The 18,675-nt window shown below is 32.6% G+C and overlaps 3 protein-coding genes and 1 long non-coding RNA gene across 6 annotated transcripts; 2 read left to right on the forward strand and 2 right to left on the reverse strand.

The window, feature by feature from the left end:
• Positions 1–1,482: 1,482 nt before the first annotated feature.
• LOC108206350 (telomere repeat-binding protein 5) lies at positions 1,483–7,996 on the reverse strand. Of its 3 annotated transcripts, none has more exons than XM_017376615.2 (10): positions 7,707–7,996; positions 6,006–6,210; positions 5,022–5,907; positions 4,715–4,924; positions 4,553–4,615; positions 4,372–4,451; positions 3,542–3,771; positions 3,000–3,314; positions 2,529–2,592; positions 1,483–1,936 (listed from the first exon to the last, which is right to left on the reverse strand). In XM_017376615.2, the coding sequence occupies exons 2-10, from the start codon at positions 6,081–6,083 to the stop codon at positions 1,766–1,768; spliced, it is 2,097 nt and encodes a 698-aa protein (XP_017232104.1). In that variant the 5' UTR covers positions 6,084–6,210; positions 7,707–7,996; the 3' UTR covers positions 1,483–1,765. The 3 variants fall into 3 exon arrangements, with proteins under 3 accessions (XP_017232104.1, XP_017232106.1, XP_063943370.1); XM_017376617.2 differs by having other exon boundaries at positions 7,941–7,971; XM_064087300.1 differs by lacking the exon at positions 2,529–2,592.
• Positions 7,997–11,592: 3,596 nt separating this feature from the next.
• LOC135150176 (uncharacterized) lies at positions 11,593–15,045 on the forward strand. The gene is made up of 6 exons (XM_064086318.1): positions 11,593–12,253; positions 12,374–12,670; positions 12,782–13,429; positions 13,522–13,725; positions 13,800–14,021; positions 14,335–15,045. Exons 1-6 carry the CDS (start codon positions 12,206–12,208, stop codon positions 15,043–15,045), a joined length of 2,130 nt encoding a protein of 709 aa, XP_063942388.1. The 5' UTR covers positions 11,593–12,205.
• A 10-nt stretch (positions 15,046–15,055) lies between these two features.
• LOC108208759 (uncharacterized) lies at positions 15,056–16,320 on the forward strand. The gene is made up of 4 exons (XR_001804406.2): positions 15,056–15,301; positions 15,387–15,500; positions 15,824–15,961; positions 16,126–16,320. It is a non-coding gene; the product is annotated as an uncharacterized LOC108208759 (long non-coding RNA).
• Positions 16,321–17,761: 1,441 nt separating this feature from the next.
• LOC135150523 (uncharacterized) lies at positions 17,762–18,668 on the reverse strand. Its single transcript, XM_064086864.1, has 2 exons — positions 18,597–18,668; positions 17,762–18,361 (listed from the first exon to the last, which is right to left on the reverse strand). Exons 1-2 carry the CDS (start codon positions 18,666–18,668, stop codon positions 17,762–17,764), a joined length of 672 nt encoding a protein of 223 aa, XP_063942934.1.
• Between the last annotated feature and the right edge of the window lie 7 nt (positions 18,669–18,675).

An 18,675-nucleotide genomic window follows, 5' to 3' on the forward strand; every position in this document is an offset into this window, starting at 1 on the left:
TTACACAAACGGTAGGAAGAAGTGCTTCTAACTTATAAATCAGAAGCCCGACTTTTAAGTGGTAAACAAACACCACCTCAATCCACTTCTTTACTTTAAGCGTTAAGTCACTTCTTTTAAACTCAGTGGGTGTTTGGCTAAGTTTCTTATAAGTGCTTCCGGGCTTCTTTTAGCACTTTAAGCCGTTTCTACTTTTTATGTGGTGTTTGGCAAAAATAAGCAGAAGTGCTTATTTCGGGTTTTTAAGCCAGAAGCTGGAAGCTAGACATGCTAGCTTTTTTTGAGCTTTTCCCGTGATTTGCATTTATTATGAAGTTTTAAAAATTTTAATATATAATAAACTTTATTTATTAATAAAGTTTTTAATATTTTAATAATCTGATTTTTTTTAAAATTTATACATTTAAATTACCAAACACTCAATTGACTTATAAGAAAAAGTTATCCAAACACTTTTAATAACTTATAAATCAAGTTCACTTATCAATTATAATCCACTTCTTTATTTTAAGCAATAAGTCACACTTTTAAGTTAAGCCAAACGCCCCCTCAGTCAAACGGCCATATATAGCCTACCCTTTGTGCGTTCTGGTTGACCAACCTAACAAGGATCATAAGCTAAGGCCTAAAATATACAGTACAGTGAAATTATGATATAACCATGGGCTATTTACTCAATCTTTTACACCTAACCATGTGTGCCAAACCGGAAGATGCACCATTCTTCTCTTCCCACCTTGCCTGCACCTGCTTTAACAGAACGGTTTTCCCATGCCCATGGAACATGCTAAACACCAAGTTTCATCTTCATGTATTGAAGAGGCCGTTTGGAAACATGTATTTCATTTCAAATGATGGATTTCAAATGATAGATTTTAAATGATAGGATTTAAGTTGTCATTTCAAATTTTCAGATTTATACAATCATTTGAATGTATAAATTTCAAATGAAATCCAAATTTAAATTCCCAAACAGGTTATTTGATCAAAACCACCAGAAATTCAAATGAAATCCTAATTTTCAAACAGGCCATAAATTATTTTGATTGACTACTACTTAATAATAATGATAATGATAGATCGCCTATATATTATATACTATATATAAAAGCTCCATCAATCAAAACAAGCTAAATACATCAAATTTAGTACTTAGCATGTCCTCACGAGCACACACTAGCCGAACCCTAAAACGGTTAATAAAAATATACAGTACTACTCTACACAAAGTATATTAAGGTTAGTTTTTCATTCAAATTGTATACTTCATTACAACTGCATCGACACTACACTGACATCCAAGAAGATAGCCATCTTGGGTTATAGTAAAAACATTCAAAATAATTAGAGAAAAAAAAAAAAAAACATTCAAAATTAGGACTAAGCTAAACAAAACTTCACTGTCAAAGACAGGTACAACAAATGACCTACAGTTCCTTGAATTCACCCAGAAAAAAACATCTAGATTTAGAGAGAAACCCGGCAAGGAAAATACCACCACCTTATTAACAAAAAGAAGAATTCATTAGCAATGCCCCTTATTCTAATATATTCGTCATGAGGCACAAACGTCTCCACCAGCACAATATAGTCGCCTGGAGATTTGGGTATTATAACTATACCTTGTCTTTACTCTTTACAAAGTAGTTGTAATAATTATTACTCTTTACATAATGGTTGTAATAATTATATAAAATTAGTTAGACCATCATAACTCATCTATGCGATCAGAATATTGGTCAGCTTGCTGAGTATGCCAATGATGTCAAAAGAGGAGGCAAGCCTCCGAATGTTGCTTCAGTTGTTGCTTGGCTTGCTGCTGTGACCAAAATGCATGAGCCGCCAGGACCCTATCTAGGAGTTCCTGAGGCACGGGTTCTCCTCTTCTCTGCTGGGGAGATATTCTTGCTGTATGTACCAACGTTTTCCACTTGTCCTACATAAGTAAAACAGCAAAATCATGACCAATTTCTATTGTATATATAACACAAAAAAGGAACTCGTTAACAAAGTACAAATATGCACTTAATATTCATTTTCCGCTTTCGTGAATGAAGTGGTTGAGGCCCCTCGAAGTTCTCGATTGCCAACCAAATTCTTCTTATATAAAGACACATCAGGTAAAAGAAGTGTAGATAATAAACAAACATCTGACAAATGCTGTCTTGATTGAGGCCTAAAATTCTATGGAGACTTCGTGCAATGCTATTCAAGAAATTACCAAAAACAATTTTTCTAAGAACTTAACAAATAACCCCAAGACGAGCAACAATGTCTTAATTCCATCAAAATATAAGCAACAGTAGGCCCCATTCTAAGGACTTTGCTTAAAATCAGCAAAATGTTAGGTCAAGGGCTGCCTAGAGGCTGGTGAGTTATGGTGACTAATGGAATTAAGTGAAATTGGAGGAAACAAGTATGTGTACCAAGGATAAATGCAAAAGAAATGACTGGGGTAGACTTGAGCAATTCAATATCAAATAATATTCAAAGACAAAGATTTGCTGGAAAGCAAAACGATTTCTTACCTTCAAATCCACATATGTTCTGTGTTTAGCATTGTCAAAAGCTCGCATTTTAACATCACGCCATCTACATAATATTTTTAACATTATAAGTAAAATCACTATTATTAGAGTATATACTGTACAGAAATTCAATAAAAACCATAGTCCAAACTGGGAAACCTCATTTAGAAGGTACTTTGTCATAAAAAAAACTGATGTCTAAAATTTCCTAAGAACTTGTTCAGATAACATTGCCTAGGCACACAAGTATATATTATGGAAACATTTATGACACTCACTTGCCTTTTTATCTTTGAGAAGTAAATTCAAATATAAATTCATAATAAGATTAATCTAAGCTCTGCTCAATGTCTTATATATGAAGTGAATCAACTAAAACATAAGTGACAAAACAGTACAATTTTGTGTTGGATTATTCATGCTTTACTACAAGTATAAAATGAAACATGCATAATGATGTCATCACCATACCTTCCAGTTCCTAGTTTCTCAACAGCTTGCACCAATGCTTCCACTTCTGAAACAGAAAAGGGCCTACGGATTCTGCGTTGACCAACATCTAATCTCTTGGATTTCCGCATGGAAATTGCAGATAGCGGTTCAACATTCATTTCTGGAGTGGCAACCAAAGCTTTTGAATCAGCCAGGCATTTGTCTATTGACACGTCTGGAGGAGAGGGCGCTGAATCATGATCACTCTCAATTATGTTGCTAAAATTTGTTGAGGGAAGGTCAGGTGGAACATCAGAATTCCCCTGTTTGACTATGAGCCCAGTATGTGGGCACCTAAACAAAGGTGTGTTAGGCACTGTTAGCAAAATTGCCACTAATGAAATTCTATCTTCTTTCAAATCTAGCACACAACATGATTAAAACACATCAAACAACGAAAATTGGAAAACCAACCATTACAGTTGACATCATTCTTGCTCAATACATAAAACAGATCGACAGCAAATAAGTATAGATCTCAAGAAGATGAAGAAAGGTTAACTAGGCCACAACAAGCTCACCTTGTTATCTGTCGAGCAGGTGTAAGTGCATGATCTTCAGGGTATTGAGTTGGGGATACCTGTGAACACAGAGGCTCCAGGGTAAAACCCAGAGAATCGTTTTTGTTATTATCATATATCCCAGTCTGCACCAGGGTTTTGTTATCATCCCTGATTTTCTTCCCTTGAAAAAGTACACCAACACGAAGTCCACCACCAAGTACAGAGTTAACTGCCTCCATAACTGTTCTCTGCAGAATTCTCCAAGCAATTAAGCACATAACTGATGTTGAAAATATTAGTTGACCAAAAAGAACAATATGAATACATGAAAAAACTGAAATAATATCATATACCAAGGATCGCGAGTAGATATATGGTCTTGGAATCCCACACTAAAACTTATAACTTGAAATGATAAGAATTACCTATCACGGACTATTTAACAAACATGGTTTTGCATTAACTAAACAAAATGGCCTTACTAAGTTGATGTTTTCACATGCTTACAGATATACAGAACAAAACGAATTAAGTTTTTAAAACCTAAATTGCTACTCCCTCCGTTCCCCCGGATAGTATACGTTGGGGGACGGGACGCGAAAAACACTTTAATGGTCCTGTAAAATATAGTTGTGTAACTTATTTTCAAGATTTTCTTTTTCTGAATTAAATTTTTATTCAGAAAAAAAAAATCTTAAAAATTAAGTTACAGAACTATATTTTATAAGAGCATTGAAATGCGTGTCGATCAATGAAAAAAACCCGTATAAAATTAAATGGGACAGAAGGAGTTATAAAACAAATAATGGAAGTCTATGTAATTACAAATCTTAAGATATTATACTTACCTTCAGAGAACCAACAGTTGCGGTCTCTGGAATCTCAAAAAATAGCTCTGGAACCCTAAAAGACTTGATCTTTAGCTTCACTGAATGAGGATAATCATAGTTACATAAGAATGTCTTAAAAGTCATTCACTCGTCAAAATCAATCAAATAAAAATGGGAATTCCAGTAAAGGTTGTCATACCATGAGAATCACGTGGCTGAAAGCAATTTTGCTGACTTGTTGCAAAAGTTGAAACTCCCTTTGCTGTAAAATGTTTTCAGCTTTTATCAGTCTAAAAGATGAGGAACAGAAGAGAACAAGAAGTCACGTGGATGTGTTAAAACCACTAAAATTGAAATAAACCTTCATGCATGGTAGGGACCGAACCAGAAGCATTTTCACTGTAACCCTTCCCAGGTGAAAAAGATGTGTCGTTGTTGTTAACCATTTCATAGGCATTTGTTTCAAAGCTATGGCCATAGAGTCTCCTCTTTTTAATAGGATAGTCCCTCAAAGACCTCTGGCGTTTATAACCATTTGCCTTGTTCTGGTACACTGGTTTTGTTTCTAATCCTGGAGCATAAATATTAAACATCTGTCAAATAACCTATGCCATTGCAAATCAAATGAAATGACGGATAGAAATTTAAATAGTAATAAAATGTCTAACCAATGTTGAAGCAATCCTCATTGCTCAATTTCGGAGGTGCTTTCCAATATCGGGATGCCAGTAATCTTTTAATTCTTCTGTCACCCATTCGAGCCGGTGGCCTGAAGGCCTTATTGAGTTTTCTAGGTGTAGTGCACCAAGAAGAGTTTTCGTCACCATCTCTAACAACTAACTTTACATTATCCTTACAGGTTGGGAAAGAACCACGAGGACCTTGATCCCTACAGATACCCTTCTTTAAGCCTTCATCCAGAACAGAAGGCTTGACAGGAAACTTGCACCTATTGTCAGCATTACCTAGTGCATGAGGTTCTAAGTCCTGCACAGTCAGATCTTTTATACAACATGTATCAGCCCTAGCATTACAGGGCTCTTTTCCAGTCATCGCTGGTTCAATTTTGATACAATTCTTATTTTCATCATCTAATCTAGAAAAGGAGATGGTACTTCCACAGCGCTCCATGTCTAACTTGGAAAAGTTTCGACGTCCATTCTTGCTTTGATCATCAACCAACTTTGCAGCAGTGCCAAACATATCTGAGCCATCAGAAGTAGTTATAACAGATGCAAATGCTGAACAAGCATCATTCTGAGCATGTGACACTTCCTTTATAGTATGTTTTGGAGCTTGTGATATTATCTCAGAGACAAAAAAATTCCTACCACGTTTTTCTTCAATACAAGGGATCAATTTCTCAGGATTATCTTTCACCACTTTTTCCTTCTTGAGTGAATCTGCCCCAACTGCACTTTTATCTACTCCATTTAACAACTCAGCAGCACTAGGACTATTTTCTCCCTCTAGCAACTTGCCAGCAACAGTAGCCAACAAGTCAAACGCACACATTTGATCATCATCAGATTTCTTTCTATAAGGTACCCTCCTCTTCAAAAGGAGAAGAATATGTGTCAGGAAATTAGTGCTCAAGACTAAAACGAGAATGGGAAAGGATGACCTACTTCGATAAAACTGATGACACTTACCCTGGCGGATCTGGCGGCTCGGGGAATTGGAGGTACCTCATAGCCATAAAGTCCATGGTTTAACCTCTTATGCAGCATATCTTAGTTTTCATATCAATGCTTATTAAACAAAATTACTAGCAAGCCTTCACTATAATAGAAGTAAATAGATTCCTAAAGCCTTGTACACCTCGAAATCACCCCATTAGTGAAACAATGCATGCACCTGTTAGCAAGAAAGATGCAGTAATGAGGCAATGCTAAAAAATGAAGCGCTTTATTTCTGACAGGAAATAGCAAAATTGTAGAATAGTGACAAAAGTACCAAGTACATCTTAGACAATGGGAATTACTTTTGGTAACATAATAATATCTTATTTCCAAAAAAAAAAAAAAACAATATGACTAATACAATCTCCAATAGTTCGTCAGGGAATAAAAACCAGTAAATTAATAATAATTTGCTAATGCTTCGTCAAGCACAACAGCATGACAGAACATTCTCTTTTTATCCAGAATGGCTATCAAAGCACAATTGCAGCAAACACAGACTAAATTAAATCCAGAAAGTATTGAGCAGTTTGACAAACAGATCTCACCTTAAAAATATTAAAAACCTTTTGTTTTAAAATTGATGTACTACATTGTACTGTATATTAGTCATTTAGTCCCCTTGGGAAATTCCAAAAAATGGTAGCTAAAGGAAGAACCTTGTGACTGCCAACCCGACCGTAATACGGAACTTTAATTGTAATATTTGATAAACAATTATGGAGCTTACAACTGTCCAAACATAAAACTATATTTAATTCCAATTAAAAAATAACAATGAATCATGAGAAAATGACAAAAACTGTAAGATCCAACTCAAACACTGCAACTAAACAACAAGGATATAAGATCCGCAGTTCAACTTGATTTACAATTTTCCTATCTTTTGACCATAAGAGTAGACTCACACCTACAACATTTAAATTCACTCGAAAAAGGGACCCAATTGTTTTAGACTTGCATGATTTGAAGAGTAATTCTATCTTCACGCAAGCATAGAACCTCCTCACTTAAATATGATACTATTCACAAGAGAAATAGGGGGAAAACAGGACCTTTCATAGAGTTTCTGATAAATCAGATTGGTAAGTGCCAATATATGTGTTAAAAAAAAAAAAGAACAAATAAAAGAAGCCCTTGCAAAACCCCTGATCATAAAGAATCAAGGATAACATTCCAGTATTTCACACAAACAACTAACACTATAACATAATCAATTCTCTTACATACCATATACTATATACACATACATTTATGATATTATTATGTATGTGTAGCACACTAGCATGCACAAAAATTCATCCTAAACTCACAAACCAACCAAATCAATAAAGGAAAACAACAGCAATCCAAGATGATCTGCAAAATAAAAAACATAAATGGTAAATAAAATTATGGATCTAAAAACTTCTAAAAAAAACAACTTTACACAATTCACAGCCCAACACTCAGATCCAACCCATCTAAACCAGAATCTAAAAGAATCACAAAAAATCAAGTCAAAAGATTTCTCATCAAAAAAATAATTTTTTACATTCACTACAAGAAATAAAAATCTTAACAAGAATTCAAAAACCTCGACAACCCACCATGCATTTCAATTTTCCCTTCAAACCCACAAACAGAATTTCCAAAAAAATGTCGATAAATGAGAAATCAAATCATTCTCACCTGAAAAAACACCAAATTTTCACCAAAAGAGCCTCCAAAGTTTCAATCTTTATGACAATCCCAACTATATTATGCAAAATTCACCGCCAAAATCAAAGGTAAAATACATAAAAACAAAAAACAAATCACCCCATGATCTCCTACTCTTGATCTTCAAACAGATTCCAAAATTATTTTACAAGAAACCCTTTCGAATGTACGCACTACACACAATTTTGTATCTATAATTTTCACCTTGAGAATGGAGAGAAAGAGAAAAACCCTGTGAAAACCACCGAAACAATAAAATGCTTAAACCCCAGTTATATATAAATATATAAGTTTACCGGTCATATCGGTAAATGCTAACAAGGTGACTGGCTATAGCCGGCAACATAAACTGCCTAAAGACCGGTTCCACGCCACATAGTAACCCAACACTCTTACCAGGTAGATCCGATGTCGCCACATGGCGCGTTTTTAGATCTTAGTGGACACGAATTATTTGCACGATCGACATTTAAGCGGGGTCACCCACAAATAAAATTGAACAAAACAACATTATTTTATTTCTTTGAAAGCTATTGTCTTTTCGGGAGTTTTTAGTGGGACAGATTAAATCGAATTATTTGGTTTACTATATTTGGATATTTGATGTAGCAGTACTAGAATATGAAATACAGTGATGTTTGATATGAAATAGTTGAACAGAGGAATACCTGTTTTTGTTGAGTTGGGTTTATGTGGCCAAACTTGTGACAAAAGTGAAATATATTTTAGTCTGATATAGGAGGATTTTGTATATAATTCGGTATGTGTATATGTTGGTAGAGCCTAATTTTGTATGTTATTTACAATAAATATATTTTGAATATCAGACACGATTTTCAATTCGCGTTCTTACGTTGTGTTTTAGTATAACCTATTTTTTTCTAATAATTCTTTAATTGTTATTTATTAATTCAAATTAATAATTAATTATTCAGTTACTGATAATTACAGTATCATTTCTTTAAAATAAGGAAAAAGTTAACAATTTCCGAACGATACTCGAAATGATATGTTTTGAATCCAGAAAATATCACATCACATATCATAAATATATGGTAATAAAAAATTTAACGTGAATTATGTATAAAGGCACAATAACAACGGCAAGAATGAAATGGAATGAGTAAAATTACTTTAAACTAATTTAGATTAAAGAGAAGTGTTGAAAAAAAAATTGAGTGAGTGCAAAATTGATATGATGAGATTTGAGAGGAAATTGGTGGTAGGAGAGAATAGAGTATTCTATCTCAAATTGAAGGCTTGATCTCTAGCACATGATGTAAGGAATGAAGTGGAGGAATGAATGAAATTTCTTAACAATTGCACATAATATAGTTCAATTTTCATTCCATTCTTTCCATAATCATTCATCCCAACCAAACACAACATTAGTTCTTTTTTGTATTTCCAGAATCTTCAAAATCTTGTTAACCAAAATCTTCCGCTAAAGATTGACGATGTATGTGATAATAATTTGACTTTTATTTGAGAAGGATGAATAATTCCAATTAAATTCATACGAACTTCGGGTTTATCAATACAATTGACTCCAACAGGAGAGACTTCAATCAATTATTCAGGAAATATGAAGAACATTGGACCACATAAATCACATAGGATTTGTAACGACTCGGGGTTTTTTGTAATTATTTATTAGTTGTAATTACTTTTCTAAAAAAGAAGGAATAAAATTTTACTCCATCCGTCCCATTTTAACAGCCTTTTTAGAATTTGGTTGTTGTCCCAAAATAAGTGATTTTTTCTTGTTTTCATATACTATTTGGTAGGTGAATTTCAATTTTACCCCTCATTAATACAACTTATATTTTCTATGCAATACAAATACTCCCTCCATCCCAATTTAGATGAGAATGTCATTTTCGACCTCATCGAAAATGGCATTTGAAAACTGGAACTTGAAATCAGGATTTGTAGTTGCATATATGGTTGCATATGGTTGTATTCAGTTGATTCTGTTGTAATCTAATGGCCCCGCCAGGGGCACCCATACATCAGTTGTAACTTACAATTTTCCGTTGCATATGAGGTTGCATGCAATCTCATATGCAACCTCATATACAACTGAAAACTGTAAGTTACATATATATATATATATATATATATATATATATATATATATATATATATATGATCAAATAAAAACTTTTTTAAGTTACAAAACGTCACAATTTTAAAAATAACGCATAGATAAATCATGCATTCAACACATTTGTAACTGGGGTTCAACATTGGGTGTAGAACATTAGTTATCATTGTGTTGAATACGTTTATAGAGATGCTTAAACTATACCTCTAGGGTTTGGGTAGGGTCTAGAAATATATATATTGGTTATATAATAGGTTTAACTTAGTTTTTACATTGAAAAATTTGTTTATGTACTTCTCCAACACAATTTTAATCGATGTTCAACAAAATATCATAAAAAATGTTGAACTCAAGTTATATATGTGTTGAACAAAAAAAGTTTGTAAGTTTGTAAGTTTGTACCAGAACCCTCCCTTATATATATATATATATATATATATATATATATATATATATATATATATATATATATATATATATATATATATATATATATATATATATATATATATATATATGGTTGTAACTGAAAACTGGAATCCATATATATATATATATATATATATATATATATATATATATATATATATATATAGAGTCATACTCTACTACAAACTAATTTAAAATAAAAACTAAAAACCTGCAACCCAACCCACCTCTTACACAGCCCAGCCCAATAAAAATAACAAACAAGCCCAACTCATTTATACACCCGCTGTCCGTTACCGCTTGTTTTAAAAAAAAAAATACTTACGCATATACATACAATACAGTTGGCCATAATCACAAAAACCCTCTTCTTCTTCATCGATCTCAAGGTAAGCTTACAGCATTTTCATGGCGTTTTAACTCGTTTTTCACCATACTGATGCGTATTTCGTCGTTCTCAAAGGTTCTCGAACAAATTTGAGGCGCGGCAAGGGTTTTTTGGTGCTCCACTGTTCACGATCGATTTCTCATTTCGAATTAATCAATAAGGTAATGTTTCTAACATATATTAGTAACATTTTAGTTATAAAACATGTATTATTTAGTGCATGTTCTGTTTTTATATAATTTGAGATCTTCTGTAACGATTTTACTAGAATCTAACTCTTCACCTTTATTATTCTTCTATAACAGCATTAATTTATCTGTTTTCGATCTCAAAAAGCTACTAATTATGGCTAGAACTAGAGGAGGTATGTTAATCTAGGGTTTTATGTTTTTTTATTATAATTTATTGTGCTTCTATTTATCTATTGTCTAATGCTATGATATGATTTATGTTCTGTTTTTATATGATATGATTTATTGATGTGCAAGTCAGTATTTAGTGATTTTAGTGATTTTGATGATAGTTTAGTGATTTAGTGATGAATTAGTGATGATTTTTTATTGTTTAATTTAGTGATTTGGTGATAATTTAGTTAGTGATTTGGAGATATGAGTTAAACAGACGAGTGAGTGATAGTTATTGATTAGTGATGAATTAGTGATGATTTTGTATTGTTTAATTTAGTGATTTGGTGATAATTTAGTTAGTGATTTGGAGATACGAGTTAACCTTGGTGATACGAGTTAAACTTGTGATTTGGTGTTAAACACATGAATGAGTTAATTTATGAACTGTTCTCTGTTTTTGTGATTTAGTGTTATTCAATTTAGTTTTGTGATTTAATATTAACTGTTTAAGTATTAGGATAAAATAATAACTCTGAACATAAAATGTTAGACATCATGTGTGAATAGAAAATATGCCTTCTACTTGTGCACGCGTGTAATTGCGATTTTGTTATACTCTGTGTAGTCGTCTGCATAATCTTATCAGTTTTATCATCACTTGTCTGATAAGTGATGATAGACTGATATAGTTTATTTAGCTGATATAGTTATTGCAGATTTCCATTCTTATAGACAAGTGTTATAGACAAGTGTTATTTAGAACAAGTTACACAATCTTATAGTTTAGTTTTGTGATATTTAGAACAAATTAGGATATAATAGTTAATTGTCTAAGTGTTATTGAATATAAAAAATAGCAAACCGTGAACATAGGCAAGTGTACCCTATAAGTGTCCTACTAGTAAGTTAAGTTCTGTTACAAATTACACAATTTTCACTCGTAGATAATAGTTGAATCACTAAATTCAACTATCTAAATCATTAAATCATGTACAGCTATTACTAAAAAATAAAGGTTTTAGTAGTTTTAACATATATAAAATGTGTACTTTGATGTAACAAAAATTTTTGCAAGTGTTTGACATATGCAGGTCCTAAAATTCAAGTGCGAAGAAGCTCAAGAATTCGTCAAAATAGCTTTCCAAAAACAACATCCACAGATCCAATAGATTTAGTTGATTCAGACGAAGAAAATAATATGACTCGAGTGAAAAAACCAGCACATAGACCTGCAGGAAATTATTATGTATGTATTTAGATATTCATTCTCTTTTTGTATTAAGTACTACTTTCACTTAATAAACTAATTGTTTATCTTTTTGTATGTAGTACTACTTTCACTTAGTAAACTGATTGTTTTGAACAGGATCATACCGATCAAGAGGAGCCAAACAATGAACATGAAAATGAAGAACAACCTCAAGAGGAAGAACAATCAGACAAAGAAACAGAAGAACAAAATCTAGAAGAACCAGAAGCTGAACAAAATCTAGAAGAAGATGAGCAAGCAGATGAACAAGAAGATGAAATGCCAGAAGCTAATGAGAAGCCAAAAATCACTAAATTTAAAAGGAAGGCATTTTATCCTGATACAAATTTACCAAAAAAGAAGAAGCCTACGATCATTTTACCAACGATGAGATACAACAACAAGGAATCTGTGGTATTATTTTCACTACTTTATTCATATATAGTCATTCATCTACACTAACCTTATATCATACTTAAAGTATATCATTGCTTTGAACTAATTTTCATTTTTTCATATCTTTAGGTAATTGAAGGTGCTAAACACATTAATAAACAGAAAGATGAAGTGAAACTAAGAGTTTCACCTAGATTGTTTAGTGAGGTCATCTATTTTCTCACTCCAGAACAAAGAAAATGGGTCCAAAAAGCTGGTTTTTCTCTGCTATTGGAGTTTCAGTTGGAGATGCTTCCAGCCAAACTCAGTTACAACGTCCTTCAAATTTTTGATCATAATTCAGTTTCTCTGAAAATTAAAGATAAAGAAATCAACATCACAGAAGATGATGTATTTGATGTGCTGGGATTGCCGCATGGAGATCTATCAGTAAGACTTGGCACAGAGGACGAATATAGAGAAAGAATAGATGCATGGCTTGCACAGTTCAAATATGATAAAGATCAAATCACAGCCCAAAGACTTGTGCAAGTCATGAGAGGACAACCAGTTACGGAGAATTTTAAGCTGAATTTTCTACTTCTCATGTCAAATGCTCTACTTGGAACAACAACTAGTTCTTATATTGACAGACAGCTACTGAGGTTTGATGATGATCTTGATAATCTAAGGAAGTACAATTGGCCAGAGTTTTTGCTAGATTATCTTGTGCTTGCAACAGAGAACTGGAATAGGACAACAACCACATTCTTTCGTGGATCCCTTGTTTTCCTCACTGTAAGTCTCCAACACACTTTTTTAAATTCTTTCGTGAATCACTTTGTTTTTATGCATATTTCACTTTTATGCATATTCCACTTTTTATGCAGTTGTTTTATGTTGACCGTGTAAGAAACAAAGGTATCAAAATTGTTGAAAGGCAGTTCCCATCTTACAAAGGTTGGGATGTAGATACATTAAGGGAAAGACAAGCACTGGAGCTGTTAGGTGGTGGAGCTTTTGGAGTTGGCCAGGTTTTGAAACCACTTAGAGAATATTTACATGAAGAAGATCCATTTGAAAATCAACCAAAGGTATAAACACTAATCTCTGTTAATTTTTATAATATATAATTCTTAGATATTAACTATTTTTCACTTCTCTGTAGAACCCTAGCAATTCTGGTACAAACGCTAGCGAACAAAATGAGATTTGGGATGATTTGAATGTTTGGCAAACAGTGGATGATATTGAAGCTGACCACATTAGGAACAAAGAACCACAAAAAGCCTTTTCACCCGATGATCCTCAAGAAAATGATGGCAACATAAATGAAAATACAATCAACAGAGATAGTCAAGAGGACACAGAGATTGAACCATCAGAAGAGGTATTTTTCAATATCTCTATACTAAATCACTAGATTATACTAGTTTGATCACTAACTATGAATGTTAAATCACTAACTATGAATGTTAAATCACTAAAAGCTATGATACACTAACTATGAATACACTAACTTTGCATTTCATAGTTAACTGTATTGCATGTGTTAAATCACTAACTATGAATGTTAAATCACTAAGAAACTAGTTTTGATCACTTATGATATATGCAAAAAATGCATATACTTCTGTACAAAAATTACATAAAAACATTATACAAATTAAGTGTTTAAAGTATACTTATAAAACATATTTCAGGATATTGTGCAAAAGTTGACAACAAGAGCTCAAGATATCTTGGAAGCCAAGTTCCAACTAGAGGATGACCTGAGGAAGGCAAGGGAAAAATTTCCAAATTGTTATTCACTAAAGACAATTGAAGAAGTTATTTGTGAAAACTTCCCTGCAAAAAAACCTCCACCAACAACAAGTTCTACACACGAACATGTCAATCCTGCAGTTGATCTAGACGTTCATCCACCAAGTAAGGCAAATGAACAAGATCAGAATCCTCCAGTTGATCCACAACCCTCAACAACTAATGCACCAGCAGATCAATCAAAAGAACCCCCAACAGTCCAAATGTCTAATCAATCAGAAGAACTGGGAGATAAGGAGCCAGAGATTGTTAATGATTTTGATCGTGATTTGAGTCCTAAGAGTCTTGAACAATTGGAGATCGCTGAGAAGTTCTATATAACATATAAAAAGAGAACAAGTCCAGCTAATAATCAAGACAAAGACATAATTCCAAGTTTCTCACTTGGAATAGATGATGAACCAAATCAAAATGCTGATGACTGCACTGTTCCACAACCTCAGGCAAGACAGAAAAGCACAAGACTTAAGAAGATCGGCCCTCATGCAAGATCACCATATATAGACAGAGTGGTTGATATAACTAAACATCTTGGCAATCTTGATTTTGGTTTTTGGAGCTTTTTAATCCAGAAAAGTAATCTGCTGTAAGTTTTCCTATTTCAATAATTAATGTTCACTTTTACTTTTATAATCTATACTAAATTGACAATAAACATGCAATTACAGGGAAATTATCTTTAGATGCAAAGGGGTGAAAAGCATTAGGGAGCATATTCAAACGTTGAGACCAAAAACAAGTCTGTACTATTCAGTCATTGATGTATGGGCTGCAATTTTAAATGAAACTGAGAAGTACAAGTCTGATGACTCTCCACTCCGCTTCTTTTGTACTGTTGGAGATTTGGTAATTACCAATACATATCAGTATTTAGACATTACCAATATTCATTAATTTTATATTTTTCCTAACTATTTTGTGATGCTTTCAGACTTTCAGCCTTGATCCAACAAAAAGATTTCCAGAGACATTACCTCTATTCTCCAAAGGGATGGATAAAATACTCAGCACATTCTCTATGGAAAGATTAGAAGATATTACCATGGTAATATCAATTTAATGCATTTTTAACAGTTTTAATATTATTTGTTCAACCCTTTTTGTTTTTCTAAAAATATTTGCATGATTTCGGCACCAACTTCTATAACATGTTTTTCATCCTTTTCTACTTTATTGCATCTTACTTAAAAATATTCAGATGGCAATAATGCATTCATCTCCAAGTATATATTCATCAGTTCATCATACCATATGAATATATGATATATTGACCGGTCTTTGCCATGGGAATACAGATCTTCTTAATTATATGATATATGATATATTGACCGGTCTTTGCCATGCTACTAACCTTTCTTTTGAATACAGATATTCTTTCCCATTAATAAGAATGGACACTATTATTTGATCTGTTACAATCTGAAGACCCCGGAATGCTTCTTAATTGACAATGTTCGCCGTGATGACAAACCAAGACCATATTATACAAGGGTTCCGGATGTTTTGGTAAGACACATGAATCACTTCTAGTTGTTATATAAAATATCTTTTGTATTTGTTATAACTATTTAATATAATTCAATAAAATGAACTGCAAAAATCTTCCTTTATATCTTTTATCTTTCAAGGGAATAACAAATTTTATTTACTTCTTTAACATTTTCTTTCAGCATTCACACTTATGCAACTATTTAAGTGATAAAGGATATGCACATGTGACAAAGAGAATACGTAGACTGAAGCCAGATTACTTGAAGATGTCGTGGCAAACAGTTTATAATTCTACTGACTGTGGAATATTCCTGATGCGACATATGGAAACCTTCAAAGGGGATGTCAAAAATTGGGAAATTGATTTTGTGGAAGAAGGGGTAAGAGTTTAAATAACTTTTTAGATGTTTCAAATATCTAATCATAATGTCAATGCATTTACTAATTGCAAACTTAATCATTCTATTTTACAGAACCTTCAGGATAATCAAATCAGACGTCTCCGATTCAAGTATGGAACTGCAATATTGTCTTCGCCTGCTAATGAATTAAGGGAACCAATCATGAAAGAAGCAGAAGATTTATACAAGAAGGCAGCAGATAAGAAAATTTTTGAAATTGTAAAATCCAGATCATCAAAACCACAACCACCACAGCAGAAAGAGAAAGAAACAAGCTCCACAAAAAAGACTGTCAAATTTGCTAAGAACTTGGCTACTATATTCGAAGATGCAGCCTGCCAATCGGAAGAGGAAAATTGATACAAATGTTTGACTCTGTTATTGTGATATATTGGTGAATTTGGCACAAACTTGTTCATTCATGTTCTGCCTTTGTGACTTTGGCACAAAATTGTTCATTCTTGTTTGACTCTGTTTTTTGTGATATATTGGTGATACAAATGTTTGACTCTGTTTTTGTGATAAATTGGTGACTTTGTGATATTAGTATAATTCATGTTCTATTTTGAGATATTAGACTTGTTATAAATATTCAAAAGAGCAAAAAATTACTCTATTAAATCTGATCGTATTAATATGTTTTTATTCCTCTTTCGCATTAGCAGCAAAAAATCAAAATATGAAAAACACTACATTATCAATTTCAACTACAAACACATCTCTTTTAAACATTTTTAAAATCATAATTGTATATAATGTGGCGTTTTTCATTGTAAGAGTATAAATTTTTTACGATATCTCGAATTTAATTAGTTTAAGGTATAAAATTATCACTCTAAACCGAAGATATGAACCCTAGAATATCAACAAATCTTAATTTACATTCTAAAAATCATTACTCGAATTCAATTTATTTCAAAGTATAAAAAACTCATCAAATTATTCATTTTTTGCCCTGCATATCACTAACTTACATACTGCAAATCACTAAAATGTAAAGTACAAATCACTAATATCAGGTGACTAAACTACTAAATTGATTTTCTGATCAAACCATTCTCGACAAACATATTCTCACTAAGACAAGCAGTCGTTAACCGAGACGAATAAGCATTGGTTCCCCTGTTATCACTGGGAAGAACATTTCAACCATGAATCAATAGGTTCACAAATTTCATTACACAGCTCATTTTTTTTGCAAAACATTGTACCTCTCTAGCTACAGAGTATGAAAACGTCTACTTCCAGACCCCAGCCTTAAAAGCATAGATAGAATTATGCATAAACTACAAGAATCAAAAAATACATCCAAGCCACTGTCAACTTATGAACTGTCTTAAAGTACAAATTTCCTGAGCATCATTTAAAAAGTGTTTATATAATATCTTCAAACTGTCAAATACTTTCAAGCCACTTAACACACATTTGTTTCTATTCCTCCTTTTTTCTTTGGACAAGTTCTAGAATCATGAGTCGTCGCAGAGCATTCTTTGCATCTTCTAATCCTTTTCTTCGATTTATTCAATGCTTTCTCCCGGTCACTGATCAACCTCTTGAAATGATTACCTTTGTTCTTTGAAATGTTTGGTACAAGAATATTAAGTTCTCCAACTGGCTGTTCACCAAGAATAGATGCAATATGATCTTTCTTACTAAACTCAGCAGCATCACTCCCATATTTTTCAAGCTCAGCATTTATTTCCTTTATAGCTTTGTGCACATATTCAAGTTTCTCTAAATCAATACCAGCATTGTTAACCGTTTGACGAAAATCAAACCATATGTTTGACAACTTTAAAGACACTCTCTCCATCTTGAAATAGTCATTAGATACCAGATCAACATCTGATCCACTGCCACACTCAGCGATTTTCATCCATCTGTTAAGCACGAGGCTTCTAGGAAATTTTGTAACGCCTATTTGCTTCAAGCCACAGAATGCATGCCTACATACTATTCCACACATAACAAATTTCTTACATGAACATACAGCATGAGCTTTACTAACGGAAACCTGCATTAAAAAAAAATAACTGAAATCAGTTCCCATAAAATATATGTGAAAATCTGTTAAACTACATTACATTGCTATAATCTTAGTACCTAAAATATATGTTATGTTAGTTATGCATTCTGCATTCAAAAAAGTAACCACAACACAAAATATAATAAAAATTAAATTAAATTTAACAGGTTTTATATCACATTAAAACAACTAAACTAATTATATTATACTATTTATCACATACCTTAAAAATTTTGTCCTTAACCTTCACATCTCTAATTTCAAGATGAATGACTCCATTAACATCTTCACTCATCTTCTTA

This window comes from Daucus carota, chromosome 2 (assembly GCF_001625215.2).
Source record: "Daucus carota subsp. sativus chromosome 2, DH1 v3.0, whole genome shotgun sequence".
Lineage (NCBI taxonomy): Eukaryota > Viridiplantae > Streptophyta > Magnoliopsida > Apiales > Apiaceae > Daucus > Daucus carota.